The following is a 27,178-nucleotide window of genomic DNA, read 5'->3' on the forward strand; positions in this document are numbered from 1 at the left end:
GTGCAGTGCTGAGGCAAGAAGCCCCGCCCCTCCCTGCCAGCATTTTTATGCACTTGAGTAAACAAGTACATAGGGCACTACACACATAGGCGAGTTTCTTATTCCTTATATGGCAATTACCTGAATTTATGCATTTTATTGGTGCATTTGAGCAACTTAGGGGCTAGGCGGCATACAGGAAGGCGGAAGAATCTAAATTCCATGAATAGTTTCATTCTCCTACCCTTAGGCCTGTCTTTTCTGGCTTAAAATAAAAGCTGTCATGGAGGAACGGCGGTTCTCACGACAGGCCCTGAAAGCTCGTAAGACCAAGATGTATTATGTTGCCCCATATTTCGTATCACTTAATCTTAACATACTACACACTATTAAGTCTTAATTTCAAATGTATTTAATCTAAACTAACTTACGGTTTGAATTAATTACTCATAACTGAACTCTACAAGATTAGAAGTGGATCTTCTGAGACCTATCAGATCCATGTGAGCTCAGGGGTGGATCCTGTTCCACTTGGGCCTTGCAGACAGCCCCAGCTGCCATTACGGACTATTGCCTCATGAGAGACCCTGAACTGAAACCACTCAGCTAAGTTGTTTATAGATTCCTGCCTTGGAACTATGAGATAATAAATGCTTGTTGTTTTAGGCCACTGCATTTTGGGATAATGTCATGGAGGAATAAATAACTTATATGGTCCGTACATTATTTACACCTGTATGATGCAGCCACAGAAGGTACTTGTCTCTGACATTCACAACTCACTTGTTAGTCTCTGCCTTGTCCAGTTGCTGACAATAACGAACAGATCTTTGCCTCTTGTCTGAGTCACTAAGAACTGTGTCTGGGATTGTATTACAAGTTTTACCTCTGTCCCCCTAAAATAGAAGTATGAATATTTCATAAATACATTCAGCTATATTGGGGTGATTTAAGGTAAAGATTGCAGGCGGGAGGGAAGGCGGAAGTCAGTAGGAGTAATCCATTGTTAGTCATTTTGAAGCCCAGTCCATCATGTCTTCCAATGTGGTCCCTGAATCAGCAGCAGCATCTCCTTAGACTTTATCAGAAATGCATGCTCTTGTTACTTATTCAGGATCCACTGATTCAGAAATTCCAAGTGTGGGACCCCATGTCATGTGGCTTAACAAGCCCCTCAGGTGACTGATGCGAGCTGAAGTCTGAGAATCACTGCGCTGGATTATGTTGACAGATTGATGATAATGGACACACATTTTTTGACACTGCTCCCAAAGATAGGTAGATTCTCCATCTCCTTTCATTCACTGTGGGTGGGATTTCTGAATGCTCCAACCAATAGAACACAGGGGAAGTGGCGCTGAGCCAATTTCCAGGTATTGACTTAAGAAACTGGCAATCTCCACTTCCTGCCACTTGGAACAATAGCTGTTGTAACCTCAACTGCCATGCAAAGATTTCCTACTGGAGAGAACAGCTAGAGATGTCTGACACTGCACGGAGAGAAGACAGAGAAGACGCCGGAGAAGTCCAGTCTTCCACCTAAGGCACCTGTGTGGGAGCGAGGCTGTCTTGGGACCTCTTGCCCAGGCCAGCTGCCATGTGAGTACCATCGAGTGCTCTCAGTCCACACAGTGCATTGCAGAAAGAAATGCTGGCTCAATCCTATTGAATTGGTGATTCAAAACATTGTGAGACGTAATAAAATGACTGTTTTAAGCTACTGGATTCTGGGGTAACTTGTTATGCAGCTATAGATAATTGTCACATATATAATTTATAAGATTTTAGCTGCCGTTTTAAATTTAAAAAGAGGTAAAGGCAATTTTAAGGATATTATTTAACACACTCTATCTAAAATATTATCATTTAAAGAGATAATCAACATCAAATATTTGAGGAGAGATATTTTACATTCTTACTCATAGTAAGGTCTTCAAATATCATCCAGAGATCAGCTGGAGTTGGGCATCAGGGCACTATCCTCACAGGAGGCTAGCCTTGGAATCTCTCTGACATTCAATCTCCCTCTGTGTACAGTGAGAATATAACTTGCTTCAGAGAGTTTATATGAAAATTACATGGGGCTATAGAAGGGTCCAATAACAGCTCCCCAGCATGGAACAAGAACTCAATATGTGCAGTATTATGAATTTTGCTATCTTTGTTTCAAATACTGTGAAGAGGAGGACAAGTGACAGACAACCGTGTAATAGAATGCTCTGTAATGTCTCTGGGATGTATTAACCTGGACAGTCCCAATTATTCCCCACTGTTCATGCTTTCTGCTGGTCTCTGCATCCCAGAACCATCATTGACCTCAGCTGGCAGTGACTGCCCAGCTGTAAGTGAGCACTGACTTAAAGTGCAGCACTTCCTTGGGGAAAATGCTCAGGGTGCATGTCTCTGAGGAGTGCTTTGCTTTCCCTTGGCCCAATCTAGGCGACTTACACATCAGGTGTTCTCTTTCAACCCCACTAGCTGTTGGTTTGCAGATATCAGCACATACTGATGGGTAAATCTAAATACACAGATGCTTCTTGACTTTGGATAGGATTGTGTCTTGATAAATTCATTGTAAGTTGATCATAGTGCAATTGGAAAGTGTATTCCACACATTCAGCTTTCTGAACCCTCTACCTAAGCAACACAGTGCACTGGAGAGTATAGGTTGGCTCCTCTCATGGTTATGGAGTTGACCGGGAGCTGTGGCTCACTTCTGCAGGCCAGCATCAGGAGAGAGCATTGTACCATGTATGGCTGGCCCAGGGAAAAGGCCGCATTCAAAATTCCAAGTATGGTTTTGTGGAATGCATTTTGCTGTTGCACCAATGTTAAGTCAAAAAACGCTAAGTCCCATCTCCATTAGTCAGGGATCATCTGTACTTTAAATGTGTTGTGACACACATACCCCAGCAGTTACTAGCTTTGGGTTCAATAAAAAAATTATGTATGCTTTTAATAACCACCCTATAATTGTGCTAGGCCAACAGACCCAAAGGTGAGAGAGACTTCCTGCTGTGACAGCCACTACATAGATCTGCCCTGTCCTGCTAAGCTCCTGGCTGGTAATTTTTCCCACAAAGAAATTGACACTGACTCTCCAATTTCTGTTCTCAAATGTCATGATTCTTCCAGTGTTTGGAGTTCTTGGAACACCACAGCATTGCAGGATTCCAAGAAGAGACAGACTAAGTGGTCACTTCCAAACTCAACCTCTGCTTTCTTGGATAAGCCCCAAAGCAGTTCTTGGGCCCAAAGCCCCTCAAGCTCTTTCTTTCAGAGTTCTGTTAGCTGGTTGTTGGCCTTCATTCCATTTGTATAATTTCATTAAGTCAGGGCACAATCATTTCTGTGTGTCTCTGACTGTACTTTTTCTAACATAATGTATCATTGCATCTATCCCACATGTATTGTCCACTCTGCTCTACCCTGCTCTGAGCAGGAGGCTGGCCCTTATGCACGGTCTTTTGGGCTTCCCTGAGTTCTCAGTAGATTTGGCCACTTGGAGGTATCATCAGGAGATACCATCTAGAGGGAGGAGCGAGGTTGAAGGATTTATTCTCTGCTCTTTGCTTTGCCATTACTGTTCAGGCATCACCAGGATTCCCTGCAGACTATAGCCCCTGCTGACTGCCCAGCTGTCTCTGGGTTCTAGCAAGGCTGCTTCCTCCCCGAGTCCCTTCAGATCTGTATGGACTATTTCCACTCTCTGGATCCAACAAGACCCCTTACTGACTTTCTCTGCCTGTCTCCAGCTCTGGAAAAAGCACTTTGTCATTAAGTCTATCCTTCTGAGTTTAATTTCCTGTTAAGGAGCTGATAGACACTTTAAAAAGGTCACACCCATTCCCTAAGCAAGGGAATCTTCTCCATCTTTTTGAACTATCCTACACTTGAACTACCTTGAACTATCCTCAACCTTCTTGAACAAACCTCCTCTTCCCCTTCTCACTAAATACTTTTGTGAATATCAGTAGTTCAAACAAATAATAAGGCAAGAAGGGGATATCTGTTGTAATATCATGTGGGTGCTAGCTCAAGGTAAACTTTACACACACACACACACACACACACACACACTAACCCTGATGAAGATTCATCCTCTCTTCCCCACGTCAGTGTTTAAGACCATAAAGCTTTGGTGTCAGTCGAGATAACTTCATGTAGGCACACTGAAGAGCCTGACTTGGCTCCAAGGCCTCCTTATGACCATTTCAGCTGCTTTCTCTCTAACAACAACACAGTGCAAGTTTCTCTTTGACAGTAGTTTATTTGCAGAAAGGTAGATCACTGAGACTTCTCAAACTCCAAAAGTCCCTGCTTTGAATACCAACATTTCCACAGTCTAGTTTCTATAATGCATGCCATGTTCCACTTTTGCAACGTTTTTACACAAAGATCTATTGTGCTCTTTTCAAAACTCTTTCCAACTCTTTCTGGATTAAGGGAGGACTGGAAAAATACATCAACTATCACAAATAGACCTGTGTCTTAAAACTGGCAGTAGAGTTTTGATTTCCTCATGATTTTCCACTGAGAAATCAGGAAGAAATGTCACATAGATTACTTGAAAGAGATAAAAACCAAAACCCCTTAAATAGCACTAATACAGTCCTAAGGGATAGCATATCATATGGTCAATATCATACACTCATTGCATGGGAACAGACCTACTTTATTTAACTTTGATCCATTTATAATGGTCCTTGGTAGGAGTGTGCAAAATGATTTACAAGTAGGCAAAAAGAACAGTAGTGAAAATTTTGCTCTATTTTTATAAAAATAAAGTAAATAAATTATTCTGATATGAGTAGTACAATTGAATTACACATTTAATTGAGTATGAATGTGCAACTTTACATCATAAGGATATATGACAAAATAACAAAATCCAGCATTCTGATAGAATGTTTAATTGGTGACAATAATCTTTTCTCAGAAGATTTTGTCTAAAGAATAAAGGAGCTCTTGGTTTAGGAAAGTGTCCTGATGAACTGTTGTGATGGAGAAAGCTGAGTGAAGTTCCCCAGCTAGTCTAGATGGAGGAATAGGAAGCAGTCAGAACTTGGGTGTTGTCTCCTGCTACTTTAAGAAGGGAGCCAGAGACTCAAAGGAAAGAGCTACAGAAGAATTTCAGTTGCGACAGTGAGTACCTAAAACATTTTTAAAGACAGACCTGGTTGAAATGATAACTCTGAGATGAGTAAGTATTTGACTTCATATATTTCATTAATTTTTTTACCTTGTAAAGAGTATTCTGGTTTTCAGCAACATGGAGCCAAGAGGACAGAGTTCCCGTGTACCCCATTTCCCCACACTTACACAGTCTCCCTCACTGTCAACAACCCCCACCAGAGAGCCACATTTGTTATAATCAATGAGCCTACATTGGTGCATCATTATTCTTGAAAGATCAGAGTTTACATGAGTGGTCACTCTTGGTATTGAATATTCTATGGATTTTAACGATGTGAAATGACATGTAGCCACCATTATACATTATGTGGTGCCATTTTACTGCCCTAGAAGTTCTCTGTGTCCTACCCATCCATCCTGCCCTCTCCCCCAGCCCCTCACTGTCACTGTTCTTTTACTGTCTCCATAGTTTTATCTTTTCAGAATGTCACATAGTTAGAATCACAGCCCATACTTTTTCCAGATTGGCTTCTTTCGCATAGCAATAGCACATTTCAGTTTGCTCCACATCTTTTTGGGCTTGATGTCATGATTTTTTTTTGTTGTTGTTGTTTATTTTCTGGCAAAGATGTACCTCAGTTTATTTATTTGCCTACTGGAGAACATCATGACTGCTTCCATGTTGGGGCAGTTATAAACAAAGATGCTATAAATATGAGGCAGAGGCTTCTTATGTGGATGTAACTTTGCAACTCATTTGGGTGAATACCAAGAAGTATGATAGCTGGACCAGAGGATAAATGTGCTTCCTTGTGCAGAAGACTGCCCAACTCTCTCCAAGGTGACTACCATTTTGCACTCCCACCAGCAACGAATGGGGTCCCCCACATTCCACATCCTCATCATCAGCATTTGCTGTTATCACTTTCTTAATGTTGAGTTTTAAGCATCCTTGTACATGTTATTTTGCAACAGTCTTGACAGATATATATTTTGTAAATATTTTCTTTACTTATCTTTTCATTTTGCTTGTCTTTTCATTCTGTGGATCTTATCTTTCATAGAGAAAAAAATTTTCATTTCAATAAAGTCCAGACTAATGGCTCTTCATTTTATATTTTTATTTTTTTTTTGTTTGGGAAAAGAAAACAGAGAGAGGCAGAGTAACACTCACACAGGGAGAAACTGTCCATCTTCTGGTTCACTCCTCAAATGTCTGCAACAGCCAGGCCTGGGCCAGGCCAAGACAGGAGTCAAAAACTCACTCTATGTCTCCCGATTGTGTGGCAGGGACCCTAGTGCTTGAGCTATCACCTACTGCCTTCAAGGTTGTGCATTAGCAAGAAGGTGGATTGAAAAAGGATCCAGGACTTGAACCAGGCAATCTGATATGGAATGTGGGCATCCCAAGTGGTGACTTAATGGCTGTGCCAAACACCCCACCCCATCACCACCACAGTTCCTTCTTTCATGGATCATGCCTTTGACTGTTGTCTTTGAAAAGTCATCACCAAGACCATAGTCGTCTGGATTTTGGACTATGTTGCCTTTGAAGATTTTCATGCATTTGTGTTTTATATTTAGGCTTATGAACCTTTTGAGTTAATATTTTTGAAGGATGTGAGATATGAGTCTAGATTTTTTTTTCATGTGAATATCCAGTTGTCCTAGCATCATTTTTGAGTTACTCTCAAGCTCAGATATCATGTCCTCAGTCGTGTACTGGTTGCTAATTAGCCCATCAAAGGCATTCTTCATTTCTGTTACAATGTTTTTGATCTCCAGCATTTCTTCTTGGTTCTTGGGATTTCCATCTGTCTCCCTACATTGTCCATCTGTTTTTGTGTGCTGTCTACTTGCTCCATTAAATCCCTTAGCATATTAATCATAGCTGTTTAAATTCCTGGTCTGGTAATTCCAAATCCCTTTCATATCTGAACCTGATTGGAATGTTTGCATGCTCTCTCTCTCCAAACTGTCCAATTTGCCGTGTAGTATGTCCTGTGGTTTTATCTGAAGCCGGAAATAGTATACTGGGTAAAAAAGAAACCTGTGCAAATAAGCCTGTAGCAAAGCAGTAGTGAAGTGTGGGGGGAGGGAGAGCATTCTACAGCCCTCCGATCAGGTCTCAGTCTCTCAGTGAAGCTGCGCCTCTCTACACATGATCCTCAGTTGCTTTTCTCCCCACTTAGGTGGGACAGGCCAGAATTAATTTACCCCAGCTAGCACAGGTTGCAGTTGGTTTTCTCCCTTCCCCTAAATTGATAAAAAAAAAAAAAAAAAAACAGCATGTTAGGTTCTGGAAAAATGGCTTATCCTTAGGGCAGAATTTATTAAGAAGAGCATGCTGTGGTGTATTGTAAAATAGTTCCTTTCCCCTTCTCCCTATTGGAAGCTCCAGGGGATTTTTTTCTGCTATTTATTGTGAGAACCCCCTTAAGCTCTTGGAGGTAAAACTCATAAAAGTGTGAGGGCCTCTCTAGGCCTGGGCTGTGCTGGGCTTTTTAAACTCTCAGACTTGTCCTATAGTAATAACAGGAAGATCATCAAATTTTTTCAATGCCAATTCAGATTTTTCTTGTGGTTTCCTACAAGATAGGCAAAGCTCCCAAATTTTTTCAAGTTGTGCTGTATCAATAGGCTTGACCTCTGAAAAGGGTTCAAAAGCTGGCAACAGTTCTCAACGTGTCTGTCAAAGACTCAGGTTTATAAAATGTGTTTGGGGTCTAGTAATTGAGATTGATAACTCACACATGTGGTGGGATAAGGTGTTCTCCTGGGGCGAGGATAACTTCATGTTCTTGTCACGTATATGTCACCCAAAGAGATACATATGTCAGTGTTTGAGACCAACTCAAAGTTACCTACCGCTTGGGTTACTGGTGCTCTGAATGACTGAATGCAGTAAAAGTGAGGTGTACACACAGTAGGAGCCACAAGACTCATAAGGAGAATTCTGCTGACTGGAGTTTAGAGCACAAAGTGTCCGGGAAATTATACATTTTGGGAAATTATTGAAATATTTGAGAAATCACTGAATCATCCCAGGCTTCCTGAGCAAACAAGTTATTCTACTTGATTGTGTGTGTGTGTGTGTGTGTAAGCTTGACCTCAGAGCGCCAGAACACTTGGATATCAGCAGGTTGCATATCAAACAAAGGACAGCCGCAACTATGATAGCAACAGGACTGATAACACCCCAAAGTACAAACATTGGCCTAACTTGTTGCAACAGTTTGTTCTATAGCTTTTCATTTTCAGTAGCTGGAATAAATTGTAGGGATACAGGCTCATGTATCTCAGCCACTGCACCTTTTTAAAGATCTTCCTTCATTGGTTTCTTAGTTTATCAATGGCCTTCACACTGCCAATTTCTCTTTCTCCTTTTATTCCCATTCCTTTTCTTACTCAAACTCCAGCTGATTAAATGCTGGCACTAACAGCTATACCCAAGGCTCAGATGCAGGGCACTGACCCTCAAAGGATGTTCTGGGGCACAGGGAACAGACACACAAGAAAAATTTTCTAGAGGGTCTCAAGTGCAAAGAACAGCTGGTGCTGCGTTTGACGATAATATATTAAAGCAGTTCAGACCAGGTTTAAAAGAGGAATTAGTTTCTACTCTGAATATTCTTTATCAGTCCTCAGGCATATGCAGACTCCTTTAGCTCATTTAACTTTTTTTCCCCTTTGCTCAGAGCCTTCATTCCCATTTCCCTAAAGTCGATGTCTCCATTCCAGCTCTGCATGGGTCTTTCCTTATTTCCTTTTGAATTCTTTTCATTCCAAACCCTTTAGCAAACAATGTTATTAAATACAAAATGGCCATCTACCTAAGATAGAAAAATATGCCACGTGTTACTGTCAGCTACCTGGCAAACATATTCATGGAGCCATCTATCATTGCCCTTGTCAGACTACCTTATAATTATTTATCTATATTTTATTTTCTCTTGTACATCTCACTCCCAGTGCAAGAGATAGTGGAGAGCAAATAAACAACTGATTTTCAATTTGACCTACAACTCAAATGATTCTTTAAGGTAGTGTGGAGTGAAACCAGACACGGAGGGCTGATGTGAAACCTGGCATCCTGCCCTCCACCAGCGGTCATCTGCTCCTGTAACCTCTGCCCGTGATGGCAGCTGCTCGCGTAAGAGACCGGACAGTGCCCTGACAATCCGGCAGATGGAGACAGACAGTGTCTCTCCCTCTGGGTGATGATCAACATTGATACTTCTGCGTGAACTTTGCCATATTGGAGCACAGAATCAGATCTCACAGCTTATGCAATTCTTTTGATTAACTGATGTGTGAACATCTTCTTTCCTCCGCCACTAATTATCTGATAGCAACTTACGCTTTAATAAAATTCCGTGCTTAAAAGGTCACCCTCAGATCCTCCATTTAAAAGGAAGTGCATGGAGGGTAAGCGGTTCACTTTATTAATACTAAATACTGAATCGCGAATGCTCCCGACTTAGAAAGAGGATGTGCGGTAGATGGAGCACTCCCACCTTCTGTCTACTCAAGATCCCAGCAGGGAAACGGTGGTCCCCCAAGTAAGGGTAATTAGAGGATGATTCGTGAGAGATTAGTTACAAAGTCATGGGGACAGTGGGAGGAAACCGCAGCACTGCCACTCTCCCCAGGCCTAACATTTCGAAGGCAGGGAGTAGTTATAGAAGCCAGAAAGAGGAAGTCACGAGGACAGGGCTGCTGTGGAAGAAACAATGACCTTATGTTGAGAAACGCAGCCCTCCCAGGCGACGCTGCATGAAACAAGCCTGTGCAACAAACGCCACAAACACACTCCTCTCCATCCCTGCTCCTGTTGCTGTTACGCTGAATTTTCTGGACACCAGAAGGCGATGGAACCTGCAGCTCATGTTCTCTGGGCAGGGAACGGAGGGGAGAAGCGAGGAAGCCCTGTAGGCAAACCTTCACATTAAAACAAACAAACAAAAAAGGTCTTTGCTGAAATAATTCCTTCTAAGACAAAAGAAAAAGGCAGAGACAAAAACTGTCCCTGAGACCAGCAAATGGAAGGTTGTAAGCATAAACTGGCATATTTTAAAGAACACGGAACAAACACACTTTCCAGAATTCAAATCCCTACTGACAGCTTCACTCGAGAGAACTGAAATCGCTGAAACATGGCAAAGAACGTGGAGAGCAGGACTGATGAAAACAATTATATGAAAATAAAAAGATACAACAAATTAACAGGAAAATGATAGCTGTGCAACACAGAACAGATTCAATATACACTTTGGTATCCTCTAAGAAACTGTTATTTCAGGTACAACCCAAGGACGAGAGTTGATAAAATTGTGTTGCATTAGAAATTTTTGTAAAATAAATAGATTTTATGTACTTCTATACTTCTATCACCAAAAAAAAAAAAAGTGAGAAGATGGCTATGTTAATCTGCTTCCCTGTAGCAAGCATTATACTATTTATAAGCATCCCACCATATCCTGTTGTAAACCTCAAAAGTACATGATAAAACTTACTTAAAAAAAAAAAGAAGAAAACCGAAAGAATAAAGAAAGAATTCTGGGTTGACAGTTCTTTTATCCCAGTACTTTGAAGATATTGTTCCACTATCTCCTCACTTAAACTATTTCTGATACAAAATCTATTGAAATCCTTGTCTTTGAGCGCCTGTGCATAATATATATTATTTGCTCCTACTTTAAAGCTTTTATTTTTATATTTGGTTTTGAGGAAATTGGGGTGTGTGTTGGTGTAGTTTTACTCATATTTCTTGTGTTTGAGGCCCGTTGAGCTTTTGGGATCCATGAGTTTATAGCTTTCATAACATTTGGAAAAACGAAACCATTATCTCTTTAAAAACGTTTCCTAACCCCTACCCTCTCTTTTAAGGACTCAAACTATACCTATACCCAGTTTATTGAAGTTTTTCCCCAGGTCACTGATATATATGTATATCATTTTAATAATTTTAAGTACACAATTCAGTGGCATTAGCTATATGCAATTTTGTGTAACCATGGCCACTATTTATTTTGGTTTAAAGATCTGTTTATTTATTTGAAAGGCAGAGCTAAAGAGAGGGAGAGACAGAGAGAGGAAAAAGAGATCTTCATCTTGCATGTTCACTCCGCAAGTGAATGCAACAGCCAGGGCTTGGCCAGGCTGAAAGCAGGAGCATGGAACTCCATTGGGGTCTCCCGTGTGGGTGGCTGGGGCCCAAATACTAGGGCCACCTTCAACTGCTTTCCCAGGTACATTAACAGAGAGGTGGATCAGAAGTGGAGCAGTCAGGACTTAAACTGTGCTCATATGAGATTCCAGTGTCACAGGCTGCATTTCAACCTGCTGTGCCACAATGGCAACCTTGCCACTATCTACTTCAAAAACTTTTCCATCTTCCCAGTCAGAAAATATGTAACTATGTTATTAGGCTATAACTCTCAGACTTTCCCACTTGCAGGTATCATTGTCAAAAACCAATTGACCATGGAGATATGACTTCATTTTTAGACTATCAGTTGTATTGCATTGATCATGTGTCTTTGCTTATTCCAGTACAACATTGTTTTGGTTACTATCGTCCTGTAGTAAACCTTAATATCAGAAACTGTGACTCCTCCAACTCTGTTCTTTTTCAAGATTGGTCTAGCTGTTTGGAGTCATTGGTGATCCATGCAAATGTGAGGCTAGACTTCCATTTCTGCAGAAAAGCTGTTGGAAATTTGATAGAGACTGTGTTGAATCTGTAGATTGTTTAAGGTGGTTTGATACTATAGCAATATTAAATTTCCTACACATAAATATGAGATGTATTTAAATTTATTTAGATCCTTAATTTCTTGTAGCAATATTTTGTAGTATCCAGTACACAAGTATTTTACTTCCTTGATTATTTAAATCTATTTTAAATCAAATTGAGCCTATTTCAATTTATTTACTTGACATCTATTTTAGATGTTACCAACATGGAATTACCTTGTTAATTCTATTTTTATATTTTTCATTATTTTAAATAGAAACATAAATGATTTTTGTATATTGATCTTGAATCCCACAACACTGTTTAATTAATTTATTAGCTCTGTGGTTTTCTTGTGGATTCTTTGTGATTTTTCTATATATGGGAGCATGTTTTATTTTTTCCTGTTCTATTTGGATGCCTTTTGTTTTCATTTTTTTGTCTAATTATTCTGGCTAAAACTTCCATACAATGTTCAAAGCAAGCTGAAAGGGGGTATAGCAATGTACTTTTTAACTTTAAGGGGAACAATTTCAATCTCTCACCATTGAGGATGATGTGAACTGTGACCTTTCCATATACTTTATCATGGTGAGGGAGTTTCCATTCCTACTTGTTTTTTTATCATGAAAATGTATTCGATATTATCAAATTCTTTCTCTGCACCAGTTAAGATGATCACATGAGTTTCCCTTTTTCTATTTTATTGATATTTTTATGTTGAATCACCTTTGCATTCCTGAATAAGTCCCACTTCGTCATGGTAAATAATCCTTTTATCATGTTGTTAAATATAGTTTGCTAGTTGTGTTCATGATCTCTGCACTGACATTCATAAGGTATACTAATCTAATTTTCTTCAGTTTTTTTTTTTTTTTTCTGGTTTTGGTTTCAGGGTAACACTGGCCTTTATACAATGGGGTTTAAATGTTCTCTCCTCTTTTATATTTTGTGAAAGTTTGAGAAAGATTGACATTAATTCTTTAAATGCTTGTTAGAATTCACCATTGAAACCCTGTGCTCCTGGGTACTTCTTCACTGTGAGGATTTTTATCACTGAGTCCTTTTATTTTTTAGTCCCTTTAAGGTCAGTTGAAAATTTCCCTTTCATTGTGATGAATTTTAAGTGATTTATGTGTTTCTGGAACTTGAACATTTCATCTAGGTTATTCAAATCATCGGCAAACCATTACTCATAGTACACTCATTGTCTTATGCATTGCAGTAAGGTCAGTAGTAATTTCCATGCTTTCATTTCTCCTTTTATTTATTTGAATCTTTTCTCATATTTTGTCATCAATCTAGCTAAAATTTACAAAATTGTAAAAAATCTTATGTAACAAAAAACTTTTGGATATATTGTTTTCATTATGCTTTTATTCTGATTTATTTATGTTCACTGTGATAGTTAATAGTTTCCTCCTTCTACTAATATTGGGTTTATTTTTTTCTTCTTTTTCTAGTGTTTGAGGTATAAAGCTAGGTTGTTGATTTCAGATTTTTTTTATTTCATATCTGTTCATTTATTTTATTCTATTTTATTTTATTTTATTTTATTTTTATTTATTTGACAGAGTTAGACAGTGAGAAAGAGAGAGAGAGAGAGAGAGAGAGAGACAGAGGGAAAGGTCCTACCTCCATTGGTTCGCCCCCCAAATGGCCACTACGGCCAGCGCTGCGCTGATCCAAAGCCAGGAGCCAGGTGCTCCCTCCTGGTCTCCCATGCAGGTGCAGGGCCAAGCACTTGGGCCATCCTCCACTGCACTCCTGGGCCACAGCAGAGAGCTGGACTGGAAGAGGAGCAACCGGGACTAGAACTGGCGCCCATATGGGGTGCTGGCACTGCAGGCGGAGGATTAACCAAGTGAGCCACGGCGCTGGCCCCAATTTATTTTTTTAAATGTATTTGAAATGCAGAGGGACCATGAAAGAGAGGCAGAAGGAGACAAGCAGAGAGCAATCTGGGACCCATTGAGTCACTCCTCAAATGCCTGTAGCGGTCAGGGCTGGACCAGGAGCTGGAACCCCAGGTCTCCCAAGTGGATGACCAGGACCCAGGTGCTTATGCTACACCTGCTGCCTCCTAGTGTCCACACTAGTAAGAAGCTGTAACAGAGTATAGAGCCAGAACTTGAACTTATGCATTCTAGCATGGGTTGCAGGTCTTCCAAGTGGTGTATTAATGGCCATGCCAAACATCTGCCCAAGATCTGGTTTTGTTTTGTTTTCTTAAAATGTGTTTACAGGTATGAATTTCCCTTTTGGCAGTCTTTTCTGCACTGATACTCATTCCAGTGTTTGAAAGTTGGAGTTTTCCTCTTTGACTTTGGATCATATCCTTTGTTTTGTCTTCAACTTCACTAATCATTATTTCTTTAATGTTGATCTGCCAAGCCTTTTCAGGCAGTATTCATTTTTAGAATTCTGATTTTAGTCTTTTCTGTATCTTTTGTGTCTCCTCTTTACTGTTTGAGCATATGGAGTGAGAGTGTGGTTAGTATTTTAATATCCTTATCTGTTAATTCTAGCATCTGGGTCAGTTTTTTTGAGTAATTTTCCCCCCTCATATGGGTCACATTTTCCTGCCTCACATTTTTGCCATTCACTATAAATTTTACCCGGTTGAAGGTTGGCTCCTTTTCTGTTTTTATATAAGTTTCTGTGCTTTTCTCTGTGTAGTTTGATACTTCCCAGTGTTGTTTTTCAGATTTGCTAGGCAGATGCAGAGCAGTGTTCAATCTAGGGCTGTTTGTTCCCCATTATTCAGTCAAAATATTCTTGAGTAACGTATACCTAGTGTCCCGTAAATTAGGTTGCTCAGTTTGTCTGGGTGGAACTTGTACCACTCCCCAAAATGTGCGAACATCAGGCAAAGTCACCACTGGTCCTCCCGTGCTCTTCTTTCCCCACACTGGTCAATGCTCAGCTGAGCAATCGAGCTGCAGGAAAGCCAACAGGGAAATGACTGTAATTCTCCACTGTTTTGCTTTCGCTTTTTGTTTTCTTTTGCCCTGCTCTGCAAATTCTAGCGTCTTGGCCTCCTCAACTCAGCTCTTCCTGATTTTGCCTGACTTTTCCCTTCTTGGATTGCCAACTGGAAATCTTAACTGGGCCATACGCAGGGACAGTCACATTTCTTTTCCATCTCTCATTTACTTCTGTTCTTCCTTGCCCATCTGATATCTTGAAAAGTGCTGTTACGTGTATTTTCACCAGATTTTTGTTATTTAGGTGATAGGGTAAATCTAATCCCTGTTATTACATTTCGGTCAGCACCATAGGAATTTAATATATCACACACATGCCATAGATATTCATGACCTTCTGTTTTATTCTGTGGGCTGAGCAATTTGTCTTAGATGACATAATGATGTTAAGATGACCTAAATACAGATGCTGTAATCAAATTTTGTTTTTCTCACTTAGTAACTAATCAATGAGTCATCAGTGTGAAGGGATACAAGCATCTATCATCTGAAAACATTTCAGTCCTGTAACTTTTCCTTTCCCCATACTCAGCCCTACCTGCCTAGCACTTTCTCCTCCATCTTCGTTTTATTCGTAATGTTGATAGGAATTTTTCTGAAAAGATAGTTTTGAAAGTTTTAAGTAGAACAGAATTCCACACAGAAAAGTAATGAAAATATTTTAAAGTTATGTCTCTTCATGATAATAAATAATAATTGAATTCTGCCATAAAGTGGACATTATCTTAAGTCTTTTACATATTTTAAATTATTGAACTCTCACAGAAGCCATTAACTAATTTCTATTATATTCTCTGGTAAAGACATCGGAGTTCAGGGAGGTAAAGGAACTTGCCCAAGGTCACAGAGACCCTTACTACCTGATATCTTTTCACAGGGATTTCACAGAAAACCTGTTTATGTGTGGGATGAGCAGATTAACTAGAAAAGGCTTTAATGAAATAAGCTTTATTTATTCACAAATTATTGGTCACACTCAACGATGTTGACTCAAGCCAAATGTTATTACAGAAAAGGAATTTGGTCCTATAATTTTCTCTCTGTGGAATCAGTATAGCTGTGAATCATGATGACCCTGTTTTAACAGTTAATGGAAATGAAGTCTTCTCCTTCCATCTTGTCTTCCTAAAATTCCTGAACTCATGATCTTCCCTCCAGATTAGATCTTCCATTTGTATTTCTCATTCATGTTGGAAAAGAAAAAATGTATCCAACTGCACTTGCTAGTTATGGTAATAAAGACTACATTTAAATGGAATTGTTGCCATGGTATATGGATCACTGCAGTGGGGTCTTGCAGTGGGGGAGAGAACATGGATTTGACTTTAGCTCCAACAAGGATAGTGAGAATTTGTAGCCAAGGAGCAGAGTGGATGAGGAAGCATCAAGGCAAGTTGGATCCCTGCTAGATGGACTCAGCAGAACTCTTGCTGAAGGCAAGCTAGGGTGATAAGACGTAGGGAGTCGTCAGATACCGAAGATAACTTTTACTGAATTAACTTAACAAGATCCTTGCTCAAACTAGATTTTATAAGGACAGTGAAGAAAACCTAGGGTTGATGTAATTGAGCAGAGGGTTCAGAGGAACCTGATTAAAATTTGTTTAAATGAATCTTCATCAATGTGAAAGGAATCATTCACTCAACCAACCTTGAAACTTGGGAGCTTTCTTTGGTTTCTCTCTGTTACCCAGTCACAGGAATAGTCATCCCACAAGTTCTATTGATACAAATCCTCAAATAACCTCATGAGTGTATCTCTTTTGTTCCTTATCTATGATCTGTGCCTTAGTTTAGGCTCCTGGTTCAGTCCATCTAGATTGCTAAATTAAACCCTGAAAAAAGCACCTTATCCTCTTCACTTCCCCAACCATGCTTACTTCATTTGTCACATGGATGTCACAGTGGCTTTCTTTTTTTTTAAGATTTATTTTTTTAAAGGTAGAGTTATAGAGAGGCAGAGGCAAAGAGAGAAGTCTTCCATCCAGTGTTTCCCTCTTCAAATGGCCTCAATGGCCAGAGCTGGGCTGATCGGAAGCCAGGAGCCTCTTCCAGGTCTCCCATGTGGGTGCAGGGTCCCAAGGACTTGGGCCGTCTTCAACTGCATTCCCAGGCCACAGTAGAAAGCTGGACTGGAAGTGGAACAGCCAGGACTATGAACCGGTGCCCATATGGGATGTTGGCACTGCAGGTTGTGGCCCTTATCCACTGCGCCACAGCACTAGCCCCCAACAGTGGCTTTCTAGAATTGACACACTCATGCATTCATCTAAAACGTTGAGAGGCTTCATGGTGTTTGATACAAAGTCCACATTTGTGATCTACTCTGGGGAAACCACCATATTCCAGCAAAGCTTGTCTTTGCAGAACCGTCATGACCCTACATGGGTTCTTGGTTTCAGGTGAAGCGCTATGTTCACTGTTCCTTCTAACTCTGTACTTACAGTTTCTATAATTTGAAGTCCTTTCTCCCTGGTCCTCCATTTATCCCCAACTGCTTCACTCTATGTTCAATGCTAGCTTTTCCTTATGATTTTTCACACTAGCCTTCAAATCCTTATGGAGAGAGAAGAGAGTAATTAGTTATTCCTGTTTATTTGTTGCACATTTTCTTGTGTTAAAATTTCATCATGCTCTCTTCCTTTCTCTAAATTGAGCTACAAAAGAGGTCAACCTGCTCTATAACCACCTTCCCTGTTACCTCACCTATGCCTTTATCAGGGCATCTTTTATTTGCATGCTATGACACCGTGCTAGAAGCAAGGTCATGTAGAGAAAGAAGTAGGCGATTTTTCTCACAGTGTCTTCTGGCTTTAGAATAATGCTTTGCTGTTCAATAAATATTCGCCAGTGAGTAAATGAATGAGAAAATTAAGTTGATCAATTCCCTAATTTAAACTCCTACCTGAACCAACATCAGCTACCATTTTGTACTATTGACACTTTTGTTTCCACAGAAACAATACAAATGTAGAATGAAACTTTAGGAAGAAAATATTTGGCACAGTGGTTAGGATGTTGCTCGGTTATGCCCACATCCTATACCAGAGTGCCTGATTTCCAGTCCTGGCTCCTCATGCTCTCCATCCCAGCTTCCTGCTAATTCACACCCTGGAAAGCAGCAGGCGATGCCTCAAGTACTTGGCTACCTGACACCCAAGTGGGAGACCCATATCGGATTAAAGATTGCTGGTTTCAGCCTGGCCCAGCTGCAGCTGGTTGTGAACGTGTGGAGCAGGAACTAGCAGATGAGAACTCGTTCTACATGAGTATTTGGCTCTCTATCTATATCTGTCTCAAAAACGGCTAGTTTGTCCTTGCTGTATCTTCAAAGATTAGTTTGCACATCTCAAGAAATTTATTCATAAGACACTGCAGACACAATTCACTAGATTTTAAAATTGTTCTAACCAGGAAATATCTGGGCTGCAGGCGCAGACTGGCAGATAATAATATTTGGGGCACACCAGTAAAGAAGGAGAACAAGGAAGCAGAGGAAGTGAGGGAGCACAAAGGTACACTGGAGCATCAACATTTAGGAAAATACAGAGGAAGTGAAACTCGCGACGGAAAGTCAAAAGAGTAGCCAAAAAAGACAAGGAAGAAACAAAGGAGTGACGTCATAGAAGGCACAGGAAGAGGTGACGTTAAGGCAGCAGTAGTCAGGATTGTCAGATGATACAGCAAGGTCAAGTGAAGCAACGTATGGCCAAGTAAAACAGTACTCATGTGGACTGAGCGACCAAGGTGCTGGCCCTGATGGCAGATAAATACTTTCAGTGGAGTGGCCGGGGAATGCCTCTTGAGAAACTATGAAGATAAGAAGTAGAGAAATAGAGAGTCAACAGCTCTTTACTAACTTCTCCGTGAAGGACTATAAAAAGAGAGCACAGGCGCAGGAAATGGCCTCGGATGAGAGGGGCATCTCTTCATTATGAACAAAAGGAAAATGAAGGCTTTCTTGATTCTGTTTTCCTCCATTTTATTTGTTTAAAAATCTTATACTTGCCATAACTTTTCTGGCATCTTCAATGCAAATTGTTTCTATTTAAAGTAACTCAGAGGATTCCTGTGATCCCAAAATGTCATCATTTGAGAATCTATAGCATCGGGTATGTTTTCATGGAGTCGATATATAATCCCAGCTTCTCACACTTAAATGTTTATATGAAATGCAAGAGAAAAATACACCAATGTTTGAACTACCAAGTTTATGCTCCTGTAAATAGTCCCAGATAGCACATCTCATTTAAATGGTTGTGCAAACAAAAATATTTCAGATGTTAGTGGAAAGAAATATACATGTTTCTGTTCTGTTTAGAACTTTACCTTCTCAAGATCATATTGCTTTCAGTCTAAAATGTTTATTTTTATATATACATATCCTATAATGTCATATTATTGTATGTGTTAAATATTTCTATTTTATATATACGTATTTATTAGTTCATAAGAGCAGACTTCACTAAACCTCCAATTTTTAAAATTTTATGTATTTGAAGGAAGAGAGAGAGGAGAGAGGAGAGAGGAGAGAGAGAGAGAGAGAGAGAGGAGAAAACTCTGTCCGTCTGGGGAGTCAGGCTCTTCTCCGAGTCTAACATCCTCTCTACTCACTGTAGGGCTGCTGCCATTTTCAGTCCATCAGTTATCCTAGTGGCTACTGCTCCTGAGATGACGTTGGCACTACCTCAATGTCATCCCTTGCACCTCCATCCCAGACCAGCTTCCTGGGTTGAGGGTGGATAACCTATGCATAGACACTATTCTGAATTCTGGCATACACCAATGAAGGCCTTTATTTGAAGGAAGCAAAACAATGAACTGTGAACCATCAATCTTTCTCTTTTCTCCTTTTCTCCTTTTCTCCCTACTACTTCTAAAGCTGTTTTGGCAGGCCACATTTCCCCACTCTCAGAAGTAGATCCCTCTCCTAGAAGTATCTTCCAAGATAGAAGTCTATTTTGGTCCTTTGGCGAGTTCCATTTTGAGATCCTGGCTCAAATCTAATCCTACATTCACTTCTGGGAAAATTAAATTTTTGATATACAAGAGAATTTTTAAAAAATTTGAGATAACTGGGCTATCACAGATTATATCATTGGAGAATAATTAATGAAAGAAAAAAGTTGGTTATGGTGTAGAGAGTACTGTTGAAGATACTATCAGATTTGGCTGAAAGCACAAAATGCAGTCCGGGAGCCTTGTGGCTATGGTAAAGGGCATGGTGGGATTCACATGGGGAGAGGCAAAACACTCTACTGTGCAGCAGCGATGGGGCCAGGCTGTTCCTGCCACTCGCAGTCGGCATGGGACACCCATGTTAGAATGCCAGGAGTTTCTAGAAATAAGTCCCCACTTCCAAGCCAAGGAGGCTCCTCCATGGGAGCTTCTAGGGGCTCTGCTGAGAAATGGAGGGAGACTAAGTGGGGAACTGTCAGAAATGATGAGTGATTTCCGGTACAAAGTGGGTTGTGGGCAGCGGCTTATTTGTATGTTTATTAGTTTACTAGTTTCCCTATGCCACACTTCCTGCCTGTACTGTTAGGCTGCTAGGAAGTCCTTCCCATCTCTGAACTGAAGAGCGAGACTGAGCTGGAAAACCACTTTGGTAGGCTTGGATTCCACAGCTATAGCCATCTTCCAAACAAGGTGTGTAAGATGGTGGGCAACAGGAAAGAAAATGCCAAACCCTAGGTATCAACTCAGAAGTCTTCCTAACTTTAGTGCTGTGTGTTCGTCTCAGTCCTCTGATTGATTCCATGCCACACACTTCATTAACCTCTTTCCCATCAAAGACAAAGAACAAATATCCTCCGACAAACACTGAGTTGTATAGGAAAATAAGACAGGGTAGTATCAAAATGTTTCTGAAAACATGCCTGTTAGCCTTGAAAAAGGCAATACTCAGAAGAAAACAAGACAGCATGTTAAAGTAGCAAGGGAAACTAGATAAAATGAAAACTCATCTATATTGCCAAAATGTTTGAAGACAGTTTGGAAGAGATCTCAACGGCAATTAAAGAACACTTATTAGGGCAGAGGTTGTGTTCAGCCACCACTTGTGACACTGAGACCATATCAGAATGCTGGTTCAAGTCTGGTTGCTCCAATTATAATCCAGCTTCCTGCTAATGCTCCAGGGAAGGCAGTGGATGATGGCCCAAATGCCCGAGTTCCTGCCACCCATGTAGGAGATACAAATGGAATTACTGATCCTTGCCTTTGGCTTGGCCCAGCCCTGGCTATTGTGGCTATCTGGGGAGTGAACCAGCAGATTGAAAATCTCTCTTTGTATTTCTCACAAACCATCTCTCTCACTTGCTCTGATACTCTACCTTCCAAATAATAAATAAATAACCCAACATAAAATTTATAAAGAGTGGGAGTCTAATTCCTTTCCCCTTAAATCTGAGCTGTACTTGGCTACTTACTTCACCAACAAAATTCAATAAATGCTTTCTGGTAGCTTGAAGTCTAGAGCAAAAGCCTTGACATTTCTGTCTGAGATTTTTGGGAAGATGCCCTTTTCAAACTCCTCAAATATACGTTTTTAAAAGTGTGAAATTTGAAAGTGTTTTCAAATTGTGGCAAGAACACTAAACATGAGATCCAGCCTCAGCAAATTTTGTTGCATTGTACTCTACAGCATTGTTGACTATAGGCACAGTGTTGTAAACTTTGGAGACTAACCCTTTGTCAGATGTATGCCTGGCAAAGAGTTCCTCTCCCTCAATAGGTTTCCTTTTTCACTCTGTTGATTATTTTGTCTTATTTGCTCTGCAGAAGCACTTTAGTTTTAGGTAGTTCCACTTGTCTTTTTTGCTTATATTATTTGTGTTTTTGGTGTCTTATTGAGAAAATCATTGCCAAGATTAGTATTATAAAACCTTACCCTTATGGTTTCTTTATAGTTTTAAGTCTTTACGTTTAAATCATTAATCTATTGTGAGTTCATTTTTGTGCATGGTGTTATATAAGGGTCATTATGGGGTGTGAGCATATGTGTGTTTCTTCACTCAGGTAAATACCTGTTATCTGACAAATAATAAAGGTGCTAGGTTTTTATTGATTTGACTTACCTACACATGGCTACCAAATGAATACATTTCAAAAACTAGATCTGGAGAAGTGACAGATATTTCGTGCTTCCCTAGTGTTTGCTTCTTTAATATTCTGAATTTATATGCAGTACTTATTTTACATTTCAGCCAATTCTCTAGTACTTTTTATTGTTTAAGACTTCATTTGAGGTTGTTATCCAATGATGTCTTGTGACTAGCATATACTAGTTTGTGAGAACCAATTGCTGACTTTTCAGAAATTATGCAATCATAGCCATTATAGAAAATTAAATTGTATGAAATAAAATATATTTATACAAAGGGAATAGTATTCAAAACTTAATGCTCTTCATTTCTTTACTACATTTTACTGTTTTCTAAGCTCTTGAGATTATTTACATATATTGTATATTTAGATAAATATATCAAATGACAATATTTTATTGCACATCCTTTGTTCTGTGATGTGCTGAAATTGAAATTTACCCTGCTGGGAGTACTTGTACAACAGAAATCTGCAAATGCTACAAATCAGGACATAATTTACTGTTTTATTGATTGTTAATTCAGATTAACATTAAAACTGTTCTATTGTTACTGTACTCTAAATAGCATCTAATAATGAAGAAATATTATTCAGTATTTGCAAACTATTATCTGATTCAGCAAGAAATTTTTCATGTCATTGATGAATGGGTGAAATTCCAAAGCACATTTTCATTGTTTCACTTTGTGGAACTTATTAATATTCCAATAGGAGCTATAAAGTTCACTAATGACACAAGCAACTTCTTTGCTGATTTAGGTAATAAGAAGCATTTATCCATACTTTGAATCTGAAAAATTATGGATGAATTGCAACCATAAATTGGTTATTGACATAAGAGTTTGGCAAGAGTCGATGAAAACATTCTGCAAGAAATAATTGATTAAATGAAATTTATAATAAAGAGTACTGTACAATTTATAATTATTTGTCACTGATTTTTGACACATAGTTTATATCTGTTGAAGCTGTAATTCTTCATTATATACGTTTTTTCTAAGAGAACTGGTTGTTACTGTACCGGCACACCATTGATTATGACTCTCAGATGTCACAAGCTAGCTCTTCTCTGTTCCACACTTGCCTTTCTTATTTAGTACGATCCATGACCTCCAATAAATGCAGAAGGAAATACATGGCAGGGTAGAAAAGAATACCCTAATTGCCTTACAAATCAGTGCCTGAGGGGCAGCAGGGGGCGGCTGCTGCGTTGGTTTATGGCAGCTCCCAGAGTCTGAGCCAGGAGGCAGACAGGGGTGTCCAAAGCCTCTTTCTGATGAATTTCAGGTCATCAGATTTGCTCATATTTAGAAATTGCACAGAATTATTTTCCCAGTCCAGACTCATCCATCTTTCAGTTCCCAGTAGGTTGCAGCAGTATTAGGATTTTTTAGTATGAGTTTTTAATATGCATTTTCATTGTTCTCACTGCTTTAATTTAGTATTTGATGGGAAAAGAGAACATCTACTTCAGTATTATTATTATTCAGGTGATTTTTAAAAAAATTGGATTCAGAGTCTCTTTTTTTATCTAAAAGAGATAAGAGAAATTAATAAAAGTTGTATAAAGTTCTCCTCAGTAGAATACTAGTTTGCTTCTATCTCCAGCCAAAGTTATGAACTTGAAGTCCCTAAACCATTTAGTTTCCTTATAGTCTATTTAATTACCTAAACTAGATTGCTTGAATTTAAAAACTGGAGTTTCATTTAACCTCTTCAAAGACCTCATAAACATTTAAAAATATTTTCTGTTTTCCCAGTGTGAAGCCTTGTAAATAAGTTTGGGGTGTTTACATTTAAACGGTGATGGTAGCTACCAGTGAGGACTTAATGAGGAAGAGAGTAAAGTAAAAATAATTCTGTCGCCCAGGTCCTTTTCTCTGTGACCTGAGAACACACAGATGAAATATTCAGGCACGAATAAACCTACACGTACCCCAAGAGGAAACTGAGCACACTGTGTAGTGCTGTCTGGCTCCAATAAAGAGAGGTCAGCATAGGAGGAAGCTTTTTAGTGAATCTTAAAAGATAATGTCAAATTTACACAAGGAGCAAAATAATGACTACATCTGTTCAGAAGTAGCATAACTCATAGATTCTTTAGCATTTATAACTCACACTCTCCTATGATAAAATATAAATACATTTTCTTTTTTTAAAATGGTATATATATTTATTTGAAAGGCAGAGTTACAGAGAGGCAGAGAGAGAGCGAGGTCTTCCATCTGCTGGTTCACTCCCCAATTGGCTGCAATGGCTGGAGCTGGGCCGATCTGAAACCAGGAGCCAGGAGCTTCTTCCAGGTCTCCCGCGTAGGTGCAGGGGTTTAAGGACTTGGGCCATCTTCCACTGCTTCCCCAGGCCATAGCAGAGAACTGGATTGGAAGTGGAGCAGCTGGGACTCGAACCTTTGCCCATATGGGATACTGGCACTGAAGGTGGTACCTGCTACGCCACAGCGCCGACCCAAGTACACTTTCTTATAACCAACATTTTCAGGGTGCATTTGCCCTGTAAATTAACTCTGGGCAAACCCAAATCAAAGCCCATCATGTTTATGTTTCAAAGTCTCAGCATTCAAGCTTTTTGCATACAATACCCTATTTATGAAATAGAACTGGAAACTACTCCCCGCCCCCCCACCGCCATCTCTCAGTGGCTTTGAGGAAGGAGTCATGTACATGTAATTCTATGTGGATAAACTTCTACTAGAAAGTGAAAAACAAAACTCTTCTCTCTCTCTCCTTGGAGTCTACTCTCAGCAATATCTCTGGCCACCAACATATGCAGAAGTTAGTGCTTTGGGGGTTGTTCCATCCTCCTTTTTAAGCATCCAGGTGTAGCTTAGAAGATCCTCTCTGTGTAAGGCGTGTCAAGGCATCCAACACCTGTACTGAGATATCACCTGTTTTGTGGTCATTTCCTTTGTTTCATTCTAACATCGACTGTCACCCCAAACTGTCCCTGATATCATTGAATGGGAAGTTTTGACCTGATTGATTTAAGACCTCTTTGAAAGTTATGCTGTGCTTCAGAACACATCAGTGAGCTTGTTCTAAAAATCAAATATCCCTGGAGTGGGCAGATCCCAATAGAAGCATCTTCACAGAAATTAATATGTGTTCATAAAAATACAGGAAACTCTGCAGGGAGCTTCCGGAGAACATGCAATTATTTTAATTAAACTGCAACTCTTGACAGTCTTGCCTTGCTTCAAGATTCCTGGGAGACCAGGATACTATGACAGCATTTTGCATGGAGTCTGGAATGCTGGATTCTGTCTGTGATGTCATCTCTCTCTAGAACAGGTGAGACTGCATCACCCAAGAGCTGGCGAAGGGACATTTCTACAGTGTATGAAGATGGCCATCTAATGCAGAAAGGGGCTATTATGTACATTCCCTCCTGAAATTTTGTATTTTTCTTCCTTTCTCACATGAGAGTAGATCAATGGCAAGCAAAAAGCGAGAAGTTCAGTTACAGGTAGGTATGACACAGCCCAGTTCTGTCTCTAGTGCTGGGCACTTGATGCCTTTGACGGTTCCTCTGGTTTTACAGGTAGTCATCAATAGTCAGAGCCTGTGGGATGAGATGCTACAGAACAAAGGATTGACAGGTACTGGGACTCCCTTACTGTCTGGCTTTTGGGGTTTGGTCCAGATACCTCCATGCCCCCTGTGCAGGGTGCTGCTCCGCATTTGGAGTGTCAAATCCTGCCCTTTGCCTTGGCCCCCACTCCAGCATTGGCATAAGTTGCTATTCTAGATGACTTGACTTTGTTATTGCATAAATTTCCATCTTCTAGTGATCGATGTTTACCAAGCCTGGTGTGGACCTTGCAAAGCAATGCAAACATTGTTCCGAAAATTGAAAAATGAACTGAATGAAGAGGAAATTCTGCACTTTGTTGTTGTAAGGGCTTCATTTTCATTAAATGATTGGTTCTTTGTTATTATTAATATGTTATTACATTATTATTGCCTGTTATGTTATTACATTATTATTGCCTGTTTCAGTCTCCTTTTAATTAAAAATGTTACTTATTTTATTTATTTTCATGTTATTTGAAAAGCAGAAAGACAGAGATAGAGAGATACAGAGAGCTATTTTATCTGTTTGTTCACTGCTCAAATGCCTGAAACAGCTGGGCATGTGCCAAGACAAAGTTGGGAACCACAGACTCAATTCATTTCACTCAGGTGGGCAGCAGGGACATAATTATCTGAGCTGTCACCTGCTGTCTCGGGGATTGTGTGTTAGCAGCAAACTGGATCCAAAAGTAGAGGGAATGGGGCTTGAACCAGGGCAGTTCAGTAAGGGATCTGGGCACTGTATGTGGTGGATTAACCACTACAGCAAATGCCCAGCCCTCTTTTTAGGCTTAAATGTGGCTACAGAGAAGTTGCAAGCATGTATGTACCTCATAATATATTTTTGTTGGACAGAAACACACTCAAATCAACTAGACCTGAGATGCAAAAGCAGACACCGATTTACATATCTTCATTCTTTGTCTATGAAACACAGTGTCTACTGCAATCTACAACTCAACCCATTGCACATTCTCCTGGGTTCACACCTTCCATGGCGCCTCTCAACCCCGACTTCGAAATGAGTTTTCTTATTGACCTTAACTTACATTTCACCATCCATTCCCTTCTGCAGGCAATCTATAGACTGTCTTTTCCTCAATTTAAGGCAATAATAAGCAATCTAAATTAAGAAACTCTCTTACTGCATTTCTCTTCAAGAGAATAAGTGGCTATCCAACCCTTAAATCCTTAAGTCCTAAGTGCAGGAATTGACTGTTATCTTCTGAAACAAGTGCCATGTAGCTTTTTTTTTTTTATTAAAAATTTCCTTTATATAGATGTATTTTTGGAACACTTTGGGGTTCACAGCAAAATTGAGTATAGAATTGAGCAAAGAATATCTACATACCTCTACCCCCACATACCTAGAGGCTGCTCCACTATCAAACTCCCACAGAAGAATCGATGGAACTATACTGGCACATCACTATTCCCCAAAGCCCAACATTTACATTAGGGTTTATTTTTAGTACTGTACATTCTGTGTTAATAAAGGTATAATATCATGCATCACCATCATTCAGAGTAGTTTCACTACCCTAAAATTCCCGTGTTTTGCCTGTTCATCCCTCTCCCCACTCACCTAACCTTTGGCGCCCATGAACTTCTTGCTATATCAATAGTTTTTTTTTTTTCCTA

General features: G+C 39.7%; 1 protein-coding gene across 1 annotated transcript in view; it reads left to right on the forward strand.

The window, feature by feature from the left end:
- The first annotated feature begins 262 nt into the window (after positions 1-262).
- The window catches only part of NME8 (NME/NM23 family member 8), a 67,879-nt gene continuing 40,963 nt past the window's right edge, over positions 263-27,178 (forward strand). The window contains exons 1-5 of the mRNA XM_089315621.1: positions 263-302; positions 1,094-1,157; positions 1,482-1,578; positions 25,506-25,563; positions 25,753-25,859. Of these exons, the coding sequence (XP_089171747.1) occupies positions 263-302; positions 1,094-1,157; positions 1,482-1,578; positions 25,506-25,563; positions 25,753-25,859 (366 nt within the window). The remainder of the gene's footprint in view (positions 303-1,093; positions 1,158-1,481; positions 1,579-25,505; positions 25,564-25,752; positions 25,860-27,178) is intronic.

This window comes from Oryctolagus cuniculus, chromosome 16, assembly GCF_051225735.1.
Source record: "Oryctolagus cuniculus isolate XC-2025 breed Fujian yellow rabbit chromosome 16, ASM5122573v1, whole genome shotgun sequence".
NCBI classification, from domain to species: Eukaryota; Metazoa; Chordata; class Mammalia; order Lagomorpha; family Leporidae; genus Oryctolagus; species Oryctolagus cuniculus.